The 14,273-nt window shown below is 38.9% G+C and overlaps 1 protein-coding gene across 12 annotated transcripts in view; it reads left to right on the top strand.

The window, feature by feature from the left end:
• Positions 1 to 14,273, top strand: part of TBL1X (transducin beta like 1 X-linked) — a 268,281-nt gene that overhangs the window by 236,659 nt on the left and 17,349 nt on the right. For all 12 annotated transcript variants that reach the window (XM_050964097.1, XM_050964061.1, XM_050964088.1 and 9 more), the window contains 3 exons: positions 408 to 663; positions 3,958 to 4,090; positions 12,614 to 12,755. In XM_050964097.1, the coding sequence (XP_050820054.1) occupies positions 408 to 663; positions 3,958 to 4,090; positions 12,614 to 12,755 (531 nt within the window). The remainder of the gene's footprint in view (positions 1 to 407; positions 664 to 3,957; positions 4,091 to 12,613; positions 12,756 to 14,273) is intronic.

Raw genomic sequence — 14,273 nt, 5'->3', positions numbered from 1 at the left:
CCCCTTGGAAGGCTGTTCCAGAACTTCACTCCTCTAATGGTTAGAAACCTTCATCTAATTTCAAGTCTAAACTTCCTAGTGTCCAGTTTATATCCATTTGTTCTTGTGTCCACATTGGTACAATAGCTTAAATAATTCCTCTCCCTCCCTGATATTTATCCCTCTGATATATTTATAAAGAGCAATCATATCCCCCCTCAACCTTCTTTTGGTTAGGCTAAACAAGCCAAGCTCTTTGAGTCTCCTTTCATAAGACAAGTTTTCCATTCCTCGGATCATCCTAGTAGCCCGTCTCTGTGCCTGTTCCATATGTCTGGTTTCTCTTTGATGTTCCCCTCTCTACAGACCTTTCTCCACTGGGGAGATACTAAGCCTGAAATTTCCCCCCTGTTTATTTTGTTCCCCAGGATGGTACAGTATTTGATGGCAGGCCCATAGAGTCACTGTCTCTGATCGACGCTGTGATGCCTGACGTGGTACAGACCAGGCAACAGGCGTTTAGAGAGAAACTAGCTCAGCAACAAGCCAGTGCGGCAGCGGCGGCCGCGGCAGCAGCCGCAACAGCGACGACGGCAGCAACCACGACAGTTGTTTCCCAGCACAACACACCAAAGAATGGAGAAGCCACTGTGAATGGAGAGGAGAATGGGGCACATGCAATAAGTAAGCAAAAGCACGGCACTCGTTGTCTGGTGTTCAGGTAGACTTTGGTTAGAATAATGCTCTTGCACCTGGCAGTGGAATTAAGATAGAACTGTGACGGTGTCATTCCAGAAAACTATGAAAGCATGGGCATAGTCAGAACGGTTACTATGTAAACCTTACATATCGGAGGTACGTCAGTGTTTCAGGCATAGTCCGTGTTTCGTCGTCTCCCTGTACAAGACTAAACAAGCTTTACCGAACTGCAAACTCAGCAAGGCATCAGAAAATGAAGCGGTGTGCGCCTTCTGCTTTGAGGAGAGTGCCAAAGCTTTGCCCACATTACCAGCTAGCCAGGTGCCTTGAAGCTGCACCCAGTTAAGATCAATGAAACAGAGTGTGGCTTTCCTGGTTAGATTTCCAAAGCTATATAGGGGATTTAGCAGCTTCCATTGGCTAACTCCATTAGTCGGGTGTAAGTCTCTCAAGCCCCAACTTTAGTATGGAGGTGTGGCCTGAAAAGACTACAGATCTTCTCATGCCACCTCCCTCTTGATCTGAGAAGAGAGCACATTATTGTGTTAGAAATGAGACAAGCCACAAAAGTCACATCATATTTCTCTGCAGTCTGCGTTTGGTCTCTGAGCCACAGTTTGTCCATTCCTGGCTTTCTCGCAGCATAACCATTGCAGTTATTTTAAACTGAGGGAGTTTCACTAACATTTGTAGCCTTTTCTTAGGGCACCCAGGAAGCAGTCATACAGCATGTCACATGGCTGTTTTGGCTTTCTCTATTTGGGGGAATGATAACACCTGGTACTGTGCTCTCCAATAAAATTTCACAGAGGGAGTGAGGAGGCCAAGTTAGGGCTGTATCAACCAATGGGGCATGGGTTAGCATGCAGTAAATTTAGGGGCTTAGTTTTGGATAAGCAGCCAGCTAGGCAGACAGTAAAAAGAACAGCAGCAGTTTGGGATTTGGGAGGGGAGAAGGTCCTGGGGAGCAGCTGGCCAGATGACATGTGTTTAGCAACTGCTGCTTTGCCAGCCGCTCATTCTGGGAGAAGAGCTGAGGCCTGAAAGTTAAGAAGACGTAGGCTATGGGGAGACCCTGCAGAGCAACCTGGGGACAGCTGGCTCTGTGAAACAAGTGCTTGCACCACTTTGGGATGCTGCAAACTTGCTCTCTCCAAGTCATTCACAATATTCCATCTTCAGATCTGAAGGTGTAAGAATACATGGGGGAGAGGCACACAAAACTTTAGGATCCCTGTTTAGTTGAACTGGTCCTGTCAGTCATCCATGACCTGTTCAAACAACAAAAACTGAGCGATAAAACTCAGTACTCCTGTGTCCAAGTTACTGTAATTACAGGCCACCACTAGAAATAAAGATTTTATAATGAGATTCTAGCTGGCAATTTTGTATTAGAGGTTAATAGTGCTCCTACCGCTGTATTTGTCTCTGTAGTGATAATGGTAACCAAAAAAACAAATTCTGTAAGTGAAATAATGAGAGGTCACAATCTTTGTTGCTTAGGTAGGTCAAGCTGTACACCCAGCCAGGGCCCTTGCCCTCAGTATGGCCAGGCCCCTCATCCCATTGGGACACTCTGGATATAAGGCAGGTGGAGGACTATGTTCTGCTTTGGCAGTAAATGCGAGGCCACTTGCTTTCCTCCCCAGCGGTTGCAGCTCCTAACTCTGCTGCAGTTTGGGTTTAGACTGAGGCAGACACTGCTTCACTAATAATACTTAAATCGTTTTTTCAAGATTTTCTGCACAATCATGAGCACTAGCAACATCATATTTTTAAATGAAAGCTGGGATTCTGATGTCAGCATATGACTCTCAAACCTGTGGCCCTAAGCACATACTTATTTTGTCTATGCCTTAATGTCCTTCTGTTCATGGGTGTACCTGAACCACACTGAAAAGCAGGCAAGCCTCAGGAGCAGGGTGGAATACGTTCATACTTTGAGCAGCTGCACAGTTTCCTAAGAATGGCATCCTATTTTATCCTTCCAAGTGGGCGGAGTTCGGGAAAATAGTACTGCTTTTTGCTTATTTTTACCCCAGTGTGAACCCTGAATGGGACACTGACAAAATGAACCATCATCATACCGCTGCTGCTTTCCACCAGCAAAATACCCTTTGGTCTAGATGAATATGTGCTGTGTTGGCAACCAGGAGAAAATGGGTTCTAGGCTAATTTCTTCTACTAATTGATTTTAATAGTGCTTTGCCTTTCACAGACCTTAGTAGTTAGAACCTTACGGGTTCCACACACAGCGTAGAGAACCCAGATCTCTAATATGACAGATCAGATCTCAGCCATTTAGCCATGCTGCCTCTCAGAGAGAGTCTGACAAATATTTGCTATTGGCTCTGTTTTCTATAAACAGGGGCTATCTACTCTTCCATATGCAACATCTTTAACCTATTATTTCAATGTTAGTGGCTGGTGCACAGGGAGTAACAGCTTCTCCTGTTACCAGCTAAACTAGTTAGTCTATTAGCTCAAGTGGTAGACGGTTGTGCTGCAATGCTGAAAATTTGGGGTTAAAATCCTGCTGATGACACATAATGTCCATTACAGTTACACATAATGTAATTTGGGTTTGGGGGCGTGGCTTGTTTTTTATAAACAAAAACAGAAGAAAGCTCTTTCAGTTGCAAAGCCAAGCACTCAAAAGTTAGAAAGCCAGATTTAACGTCACCCATCCAACCTTAATTCAGCCTCCATGTGCATTATGATACAACCTGCAATTATATGATCTGAAACTCTTTTGTCCACTGGACCCCTGCCTCAGTGTACAACATGGACAGTGCCCAGAGAATGAGGCAACTAGTCAATATTTCTTTGTATTCTCATTTTTTCAGTGTGTGGCCTCAGGCCTTATGTACTGTACACCATCCCAGAGAGGGAGTGTACAACATATTACTCTTAAGGGAACAACACACAGCTTTTTACTATAAATGTGGTAATATACTGTTTTTTTAAATAAATCAGCAAAATTATTTTTATAATGCCAACTTTAAACAACAGATTGAATAAAATATCAAAATATTTGATGAAAAGCATCAGGATTTCATTAAGCATGGCAATGTTATCTATGGAGGAAAAGCTTTATAAGTTTCAATCACAAATAAAAAGACAGAACACTGTGGTCAATGACACACAATAGAATGTTTGATTTGTAAAATGTTGAGAGCTTCAAGCTACAGGGCAACCTACTTTATCGAGCCATATTTTATGTGGTCTTTAACAAAAACTCACAGAGCGCTTATGTTCTGATATTTCTTTTTTCTACAGATAATCATTCAAAGCCAATGGAAATTGACGGGGATGTTGAAATACCTCCTAACAAAGCAACAGTCCTTCGGGGCCATGAATCAGAGGTGTTCATCTGTGCCTGGAACCCTGTCAGTGACCTACTAGCGTCTGGGTAAGACAATGACCGGAACCACTTTCCAGATGTATAAAATACAATCTGTTACAATTAGGATTTATTTAGAGATGCAAAAACACGAGAGACCACTGGAGTTTGATGCACCACTTCTACAGTTTCTCATGCTGGAACAGTATCAATACATTGTTTGAAAGAGTTGTGAGGTGATCCAGTACTTCAAACACTTGCAGAGTTGGTATGTGCTGGGTTTGAGGCCACTCTACATTCATGTATAGCATGTGGCTTGCTTTGTAGTAGTACATTTTAAAGATGTCTTTGGAAAATTCTCACTGGGCTCATGTTCACTTTTATTACACAAGCATGAGCACTCTCACTACTCAGAAAAGCTCTTTGTTCATCCAAGCTTTAAGGGAGGAAAAAAGAACCAAGACCCTCTGAAGTAAGACTCTGTGTAAGACCCATATGCTGATAAGACCTTGGCAGCTGTTGCCAAAATCCTTATTTATCTGCCAAACTGAAGAAACCTGCGCACTTTTGGAGATTGGCATAGAGAAGACATTGAAGGCAAATCCTCATGAAAGACTCCTATCCCAGACTATTAGAAAACAGAATTGATGCCTTCTTCCCCTCTGTGCTCAGACAGAGGAAATCTGTAATCTGCGGGAAGCAGAATTTCAGGAGGATCAGAACTTTCCCCTTTTGAGTCCTTGCAATCATAAAACATGAGAACAACGAACTAGAAGGGAAAGAAATAAATACCTGCATTAACTTGATTTCAGAAAACTAAATATGAGGCTGAGTGAAACTGAACAAAAAGCATATGGCCATGTAGATAGAAACCAGCCATAAGAAGTTGCTAACAGCAAACTGAGTGTTTAAAAACAAAAAAAAAAGTTTTTATTTTGTGAAAAGTCAGGTGAACGGGAGACTAGATCCAGGTAGAAAAACATTTGTATTATGAGACTTCTTCAAGGTTCAGAAGGTACGAAGTTTGAGGAATTCACAGAAACCTGCTGAAAATCCTTCTTTCCTAAAGTTAAAGATCTCAACCTTAACAATACTTAACAGCTTATCTACTTACAGTTTATAGGAATAAACTATACTGCTCTAAGCACTGGTGTACTGGTATAGCTGTGTCCATTGTGATTTAACTATGTTGGTTTCTAAATTGATATAGTTATAGAAGTACAAGCACTGTGTATAGACCAGCCCCTCATATTTAGATTCTACCAAGTTCTTGGTACTTAGATTGTAAACTCCTTGGGGCCAGGGTTGTCTTTTTGCTATGTTTTTGTACAGCACTTATAACAGGCACTACCACAATATAAATAATACACTATAGTAATAGTAATAGCAATACAGGAGGGTGCCCATATAAGGTGTTCGCAGCACCCTCCCCAGCCTGCCTCCTCCACACACTCACCTTCCAAAACTTCAGTTATCAACATAGGGACTTACTCAATGTCAAAAATATTTGATTGGTATTGAGGAACCACAATATTCCCAGACAAAGCGGAATGGATATTTTCTAGAAACAAGAGTTTCTTTTTTGGTTTGGTTTGGTTTGGTTTTACTAAGGCCAATGAAGCAATGAAGTACATAGAATGTTACTTACCTAAAGCTATCAACCTCACAACATTAAATGAACCTGAACTAAAATTCTTCAGAAATATTGCGATAGTACCACAATATTTGCCTAAATGCTGTGGGGAAACCATGACTAACATTAAGTTAAACCATGATCTAACAGTGCATGTTTGGAAAGAGGAAACACCAAGGATTAAAGTGCAACTATTAGAATTTAAATTAACCTTAGTAAATTATTGTTTTGGTAGATGGCTATCTGTCAAACATAAGAAATTCTCTCTTTCTATTTACTGGTAAATTTACCCAGAGTGTCATATATTTGATTTCTGTGGCAATCTTTGGATGTTAATAGAGTTGTACTGATTCATTTAGGAAATCAGTCCAGGGTAAGGATAGTATGGATTAATTCCAAGTACAGACGTTCTATATACGTTAAGTATAGTTGTAACATAGAAACCTACAGTTGGTATTAAGTATCTTCAAATGGGGAAACATGAGAATAGTTAAACTTCATACATAGGGCTGGCTGCTTTAAATATATAATTTGGTATAGTCAGGATCTTAGACACCCAATAAAAAGATCTAAACTTTCCTAAACTTCTAGTTTTGAAATAATATAGAATGTTGCATACTACAGGAAAAACATTTCTTGAGTTCCAGGACTTGCAAATTAAGGAAAATGTGGATGGACAGATGTTTGAGGCTTAAACTCAGAAGACACGACATCCTTTTAAATAAAAGATTCCCATTTCATCCATTTGAAATCACAAGGAATTTAGTTAGAAGATACATGCTAGTAATACAATTGGGATGAAATGAAAAAATAGTATTTTACTCAATCTGCCCCTCAGACTAGTAAAACCAATTCCTTTTTTTAATAAATTTTGTCACTGATTTTTGAAGCACATAATCATATTCATACATAACTTGCATATACAATCAAATAATACTGAGACATGCTTATTAATAACAATAATAAAGGGCATACAAGTAATTTAGATTCATAATTTAAAAATACAATTTTAGCCTACACACAAGAAATAGTACATCTTCAGCATTCAGGTACTATAGCAACGAGTGCAGTATTAAAAATCTAGGTGAGATAACTGGTATATATCACATGGAAATAATAATAATACTATGTAAAACTATGTATCCCAGTGGTTTGAGTCTGACAACGTGCTATTGCACAAAAGGTATGGATCAGCAATTAGGATCTACTGTCCTAATCACAATGATGCAGTTTGTCATGAATGGATAAGAGCTATGCTATAGGGTACTACTAAATATTAGGCAAGACATTTCCCCAGACTACTGTATAATGGTAGTGCACTTTCACTTTCACAAGTTCATCTTTCCAAAGAAGATCATTCAGGTAATTCAATGTGCCAACAGTGAACTGTTGGGGTCTAAAATAACCCATTTTTTCTGGTATAGCTTGTTTTGTTCATGAGGGGTAATTTTACTATCAGTACGTAGCAGAAATTTGCCAGCATAGCTGCATCCACACTGGGAGTGCTTTGCCAGCATAATATACAAGTAGTCCTATACTAGTAAAGCACTCCTAAGGTAAACTTGGCCAGGGACCGTCTCTTGTTCTGTGTTGTACAGCACCTCCTGGACCATGAGTGGGGCTCCTAAACACTAGAGCAATACTATTACTACTAAACTTTTTACAGAGGGTGAGGGCATTTTGCAGAAGACAGTATTAAAAAAAAAATAGGGCTGTCAAGCAATTAAAAAAATTGTGATTAATCACACTGTTAATAATAGAATACCATTTTAAAAAAATATCTTTGGATGTTTTCTACATTTTCAAATATATTGAATTTCAATTACAACACAGAATACAAAGTGTACGCTGCTCACTTTATATTCATTTTTTATTACAAGTATTTGCACTGCAAAAAAACTAAAGAAATAGTATTTTTCAATTCACCTAATACAAAAACTGTAGTGCAATCTCTTTATCATGAAAGTTGAATTTACAAATGTAGAATTGTGTACAAAAAAAAACCTGCATTCAAAAATAAAACAATGTACAATTTTAGAGCCTGCAAATCCACTCAGTCCTACTTCTTTTTCAGCCAATTGCTCATACAAATACTTTTTTACATTTTCAAGAGATAATGCTGCCTGCTTCTTGTTTACAGTGTCACCTGAAAGTGAGAACAGGTGTTCTCATGACACTTTTGTAGCTGGCATTGCAAGGTATTTATGTGCCTGATTTGCTAAACATTCGTATGCCCCTTCATGTTTCCACCACCATTCCAGAGGACACGCTTCTATGCCGATGACGCTCGTTAACCCAAAAAAAAAAAAAAAAAAGCATTAATTAAATTTTGACTGAGAATAGTATGTCTCCTGCTCTGTTTTACCCACATTCTGCCATGTATTTCATATTATAGCAGTCTCAGATGATGATCCATCTAGGGGGACCAGATGTCCCGATTTTATAGGGACAGTCCTGATTAGGGGGGCTTTTTCTTATATAGTTACCTATTACCTGATTTTTTACACTTGCTATCTGGTCACCTAGACCCAGCACATATTCATTTTGAGAATACTTTCACAGTAAATTTCACAAAACGCAAAGAAAGTACCAATGTGAGATTTCTGAGGATAGATAAAGCGCTCTACCCAAGGTTTAAGAATCTGAGAGAGACAGGGTGTGGAGCATGCTTTCACGAGTCTTAAAAGAGCAACACTGATGCAGAAACTACAGAACCTGAACCACCAAAAAAGAAAACCAACCTTATGCTGGTGGCATCTGACTCAGATAATGAAAATGAACATGTGGCACTCCGCACTTGCTTTGGATGACTATCGAGTAGATCCTGTCATCAGCATGGACACATGTCCCCTGGAAGGGCTGAAGCATGAAGGAACATATGAATCTTTAGAGCATCTGGAACTTAAATATCTTGGGACGCCGGCCACGACAGTGCCATGAGAATGCCTGTTCTCACTTTCAGGTGACATTGTAAACAAGAAGCAGGCAATATTATCTCCTGCAAATGTAAACCAGTGAGTTTGTCTGAGCGATTGGATGAACAAGAAGTAGGACTGAGTGGATTTGAGGGCTCTAAAATTATACAGTTTTATTTTTGTATGCAGACGTTTTTGTACATAATTCTACATTTGTAAGTTCGACTTTCATGATAAAGAGATTGCACTACAGTTTTTGTATTAGGTGAATTGAAAAATACTATTTTTTTTGTTTTTTTACAGTGCAAATACTTATAATAAAAAATTAAATATAAAGTGAGCACTGTACACTTTGTATTGTGTTGTAATTGAAATTCAATATATTTGAAAATGTAGAAAACATCCAAAAATATTTAAATAATGGTATTATATTATTGTTTAACAGTGTGATTAATCACATAACTAATCATGATTCATTCTTTCAATCGTTTGACAGCCCTAATACTAATTACAGTCAAAGGGCCAAGCCCTAATATTGTAGTCTTTTGGATGCAGAAGTTGGCCCAAGGACAGATAATTGCATGATCAGCTACAACAAAGTCTATAACAGGCAACTGGAGAGGAAATGAAAGTGGGGACAGGAGAATAGTGAGAGGAGCATGTGGTTATATACTAGCTATCAGACAATGTAACTGTGGTTTAGTTATTCCTAGGTATGATTCAGTACATCTTCTCATTGTTTGGGAGTTACCAGTTCATTGCTTTGCTTGATTTTCACTTTTATAAAAAAAAGTATCTATATCTGGTTATTTATTTATTTTTTCTGTCTTTATTTATTCACATTTTTACTGAACAGCAGTAAAAGAGCCTCCATCCAATGATCAGGAGACCTTGGATAATATCGTAAAAATAAACTAATAAGGAATCTAATCTGTCAATTACCACAAGTCAGATTAAATCAGATAACTCAGCTACAATATAACAAAAATGATCCCGAAACTTGTATGTGAAGATTAATAATAACAAAATCTGGGCAAGACAATTAACCAGCCAATTTCTTCATACATCTAGGCCTATTTTAATACAGTCCTGACAGCCATAGAATGGGGATTTTATTTGCCCTATAAGTACAGTTCTGGAGAGATCCTCTTCCTTGTTTTATAATTGGGGATGGAGAACATGCAATTACAAAAAAAAAAGAATAAGACAAGACAATCTTTCAGAACTAAGCTTCCCTAAAGTCTAGCAATACTCCACCCAAGAGAAAAACAGTACAGTACTCCTATTACTCAAGTACTTGCATACTGGAATCAACTTCTTTATCATGCAGATAGAATGCTTCAGAGGAGTAAGGATTAAATATCGTCCCAAATCATGCTTGAACCATGGTCCTCTAATAATCCAGGGTTCGCTGCATCATTCAGCAGAAATCAGAATACTTTTCATGAGCAGAGAATACTTTTCCCAAAAACAAAAGGGAAGAAACACAAATACCCCTGCCACACACTAATAGGCCTATTGAGCTACCCAGCTGGGACATATAATAGCTGATATAGTGGAGGAACAGAAAAGAAAAACAAAATTAAAAGACCGGAAAATATAATTGCCCAAGCTGAGCCTGAATACTGAATAAATAAAACTACTGATAGTGAAGATAAGCTCTTTTAGAGTTAGCAAATAAGAAACTGAGTTTGATAGGAACATTGCTTAAAAATTGATTTCAAACATTGGTACAAACTGGGTTATTAAAATTAGGACAATATTAGCTCCGAATCTTACATAATGGAGAAGCCAACAGGACCATTGAGGCAATTCCCCAATTAGTTTGCATGTTAAGCCATTATCCCACTCTTATTAATGAAAGATTTATATCCTATAAACAGTTAAAAAGCACCAGAGCTAAAAATGATTCTTAGCTTTTAAACTTCATTAAGTAATCTAGCCAGTCTTACTAAACTCGATTCTCTATTTTCAGTGTCTCAGACTTGAGAAGTTATTTAAAAGTTCTTGCCACAGCAATCTCAGTTCTTCCTGGGGGCAAAACTCCTGATCCAAAAATTTTACTAGTCATTAATAGAAACAAAAAATGTAGGAATGACAGCTGGAAATGTTCTGTTCTGTCTATCCGTGCGCCAGTCTTATAGGGCCCAATAGTAGCTGTGCCTAAACTAGCCCTAACATGGCCATGTGATGAATTAGAAGGAGTGAAACATAGATCACCTTTCTATGTAAATCAAATTTTAAACAAAATGTGAATCTATAGAGTAATTGCATTTGTAAACTCTGATCTAGAAATCAGGGACAAAGAATAATGAAAAGAAATAATGATTAATGTAGCAATTGACCTTCATCATTCAAATTTCAAACTAGTTAGATCAACAATGGTCACTTGAAACATCATTTGAACTTAATTTGGTACTTTATCCTTTTTTTAAAAAAAAATGTAGAAAACATTTTAGTTATCAACTCCAAGAAAGCATTCAGTTCAGTTGGGTGGGATTTTCTTTTCAATGTACTTAAAAGCATGCGTTTTGAAGAGAAGAATTTTATCTCAAGAATTCGATCACGAAAGAGAGACACTTTTCTTTCCCTGTAGCAACATATCTCCTAAACTTCATTATTAAAAAGATGCCCCCCAAAATGAGGTACAGACTGGAGATATATGCAATAAAAATTATTTTACATGTCTGAATTCCTGAAAGTATAAGAAATATTCTAATTCTGTATCAAATTCAACTTTCTGCATATAGATGAAAGTAACCCAGTGGATAAATACTAGCAATTCTTTGTGCAAACTGATTGCAAAAAGGACAAGTCTCAATAAACTGGAAAGAGGAATCTCTTACCATCTTGTTGTAAATTGATTTCCAACCTTAGAGACTTTCTCTCACTGGAAGATAATCTCATGTAAATCCAATGCAAATATGAGGATTAGTATAGAGTCTGACTTCCTCTCCATGCTTTTCTCAAGATAGAGGGTCAAGACTTCAGGAAAATGACCAAATTAGATAAGACTCAGTGCTTCCAATGGATCTTTTACACCTTGCTTTCATCTCTAGCAAATACTAATATGAGTGTCCCTAGCTTGCTGTCCATCTCTCACCAAGGAACAATACAATATTGTGTCAATAGCTATTTTACTGCGGCAATTTATGGAACAGAGCACCAGGTCTTGCCAAGTTGCACTCAGCGCAGCACCTTGCAGGCAGCGGAGAGGGAAAAGTGGAGCTAAACCACCTTTTTACTCCCCTAATTTTGGGAGTGATTTGGGGCTTGCTTGGTCCATGGCTTAATTTAGAGCAAATGCCAGCTAGGCATTACTGGAACACAGCAGGCTTCTGCTCCATTCTACACCTTGGAATGCCCTTATAGAGGTGGGAGGAATGAGTGGCATAGAGTCAGCTGTGCTGGTTCTAATGTCACCAGATTTCCCCTGTATGACAAGGGAATTTCCAGATGCTGCTCTAGGTCTGCTTTAAATCCCCTTTCTTGGTGTGGCCCATAAAGGGAGCTTAGCTTGGACTGAGGAGCTGACCCGCTCATAGACTCATAGACTTTAAGGTCAAAAGGGACCATTATAATCATCTAGTCTGACCTCTTGCACAATGCAGGCTACAGAATTTTTAGTCAGGGTTTCACAAATTGTTACTTGTTTGTTTATAACTTTTGCAAGAGTGTATGACGTGTAAGATGATACAAAGATGAGCTGCATGTGGGCTGCAAAATGTTGAGGGCGAGAGAGTGTCTTGCTTGCAAAATGCTTTGGAAAAAATATTGGTGAACTGAGAAGCCGATTCAAAAAAAGCTTTCTTTACTTTTAGTTTAAGAACTTGACTGAGGATTATTCTTATTAAAAACATAAAAGATCACAAGTATGTGAATCAGGGTGCAGGGTGGGGGAGTTGAAGAGCAAAGGAACTCACCATTTGTTGCTCTTTTTTTTTTTAAGCGTACGATGTTCTCTGAGTGTAACCAGAGATTTCCACCTGCTATGTAAGATCATCTCATTACGAAGCGTTCATCTCAGTGTGTTTGTTTTTGTAGATCTGGAGATTCAACTGCCAGAATATGGAATCTCAATGAAAATAGCAACGGTGGTTCAACTCAGCTAGTTTTGAGGCACTGTATAAGAGAAGGAGGACACGATGTCCCCAGCAATAAGGATGTGACTTCATTGGACTGGAATGTGAGTTAACTTCTAGGGCCTTTCACAGTTTTTAACTGAATGAACTTAATTCAAATGCAATCATAGTTACCATGCCTTTATAGTTAAGGTGGTCAGAACTTCTTCTTTACCCTACTAACTTCCTTCTTGTTTTCAGAAACTCATAATAAACTAAACTTTCATCGGTTCGGCTGACATTTTCTAAGGTTGTTGATTTTCCTTCGGCTTAATAATTAGTGTGTTTATATATTTATTTGGGGGATTGTGAGTAAAAATGGCTCAACTGTTGTTAAGGACATGGGAATAAAAAAGGAAATGTCAGTGGGACTCCATATCAGCAAATGATCCAAGCTGGATCTGTTGGCTAATCATGACTATTATTACCGTGCCCCAGTGTGAGCTAGGCACTCTGCAGAAGAAAAGGGTAAGGCCCTTCCCCAAACAGCTTGCCATCTAAACTGGAGACTTGACATAGTGAATGAAGGTGATGCATAGTAGAGGAAGGTCAGGATTAAAAAAGAAGACAAAGATGAAAGATAGCGAGTGTTCTTGATTCATTTGCTGTGGGCTCTGTGTCAAAGGGGAATTTTCAGGAAGAATTTAAATAAGGAGATGCTGGTGACTTGATAGACCAGCATAAGGAAATAGAGGAATCAGTGCATAGGGGGAGGCATGAAAACAGGCACAGAGACAATTATGAGAGAAGTAGGAGAAATGGATAGGAAGGGGCATCCTTCAATGGGCGATCATCTTATTTAATTTCCGGAACTATTGTGATACCAATATTTATGCTGAAGTTTATTCTAGTATTTCTGTAAGCAAGCCTTTCTAATGAAACACTCGATGTGATCCCAGATTGTTATGGTTTTCCAAGGCAAGTCAAAACAAAGGAAACTGGTATCTTATGAGATGCAGATTTGGACTGTATTTGTGCATCTTCCACCTGACCTTTCTTTCCCCTCACTCATGTTCTCTTTCGTAATTGTCACTTATGTATTAGCTAGCGTGCAACTAGAATGTATATCCCAATAAATCTAACCTAGGTTTTGATTCTTTTTTCTGCATCTTTCTATATTTGAGTTCAGTGCACAGCTATTTTTTCTCACTCTTTTTGGAGGATAGGAATGGACAAATCTGTTTATGATTTTTTTATGCTTTTCTTAACTTTTTTTTCTGGATGCTAATCGGGGTGGCACCAGCACGCCAAGCGCATGCCTGGGGCGGCAAGCCCTAGGGGGGGCACTCTGCCAGTTGCCGCCAGGGCGGCAGTCAGGTTGCCTTCAGCGGCATGCCTGCAGAGGGTCTGCTGGTCCCGCAGCTTCGATGGACCTCCTGCAGGCGTGCCACCGAATCTGCGAGACCGGGGACCTCCCGAAGGCAAGCCGCCGAAGGCAGCCTGCCTGCCGTGCTTGGAGCGGCAAAATACCTAGAGCCGCCCCTGATGCTAATAAAGCCATCTGCCATCATTATTTAATTAAATCCACAATATTCATCATTGTCCAGTGTGAAAGTTTCACACTGGTTAATGTCTAAAAGCCA

The sequence above is a fragment of the Gopherus flavomarginatus genome, chromosome 1 (assembly GCF_025201925.1).
Source record: "Gopherus flavomarginatus isolate rGopFla2 chromosome 1, rGopFla2.mat.asm, whole genome shotgun sequence".
In the NCBI taxonomy this organism is placed as follows: Eukaryota; Metazoa; Chordata; order Testudines; family Testudinidae; genus Gopherus; species Gopherus flavomarginatus.
Note: the sequence above shows the minus strand (reverse complement) of the source record. Positions and strands in the feature narration are given on the sequence as shown.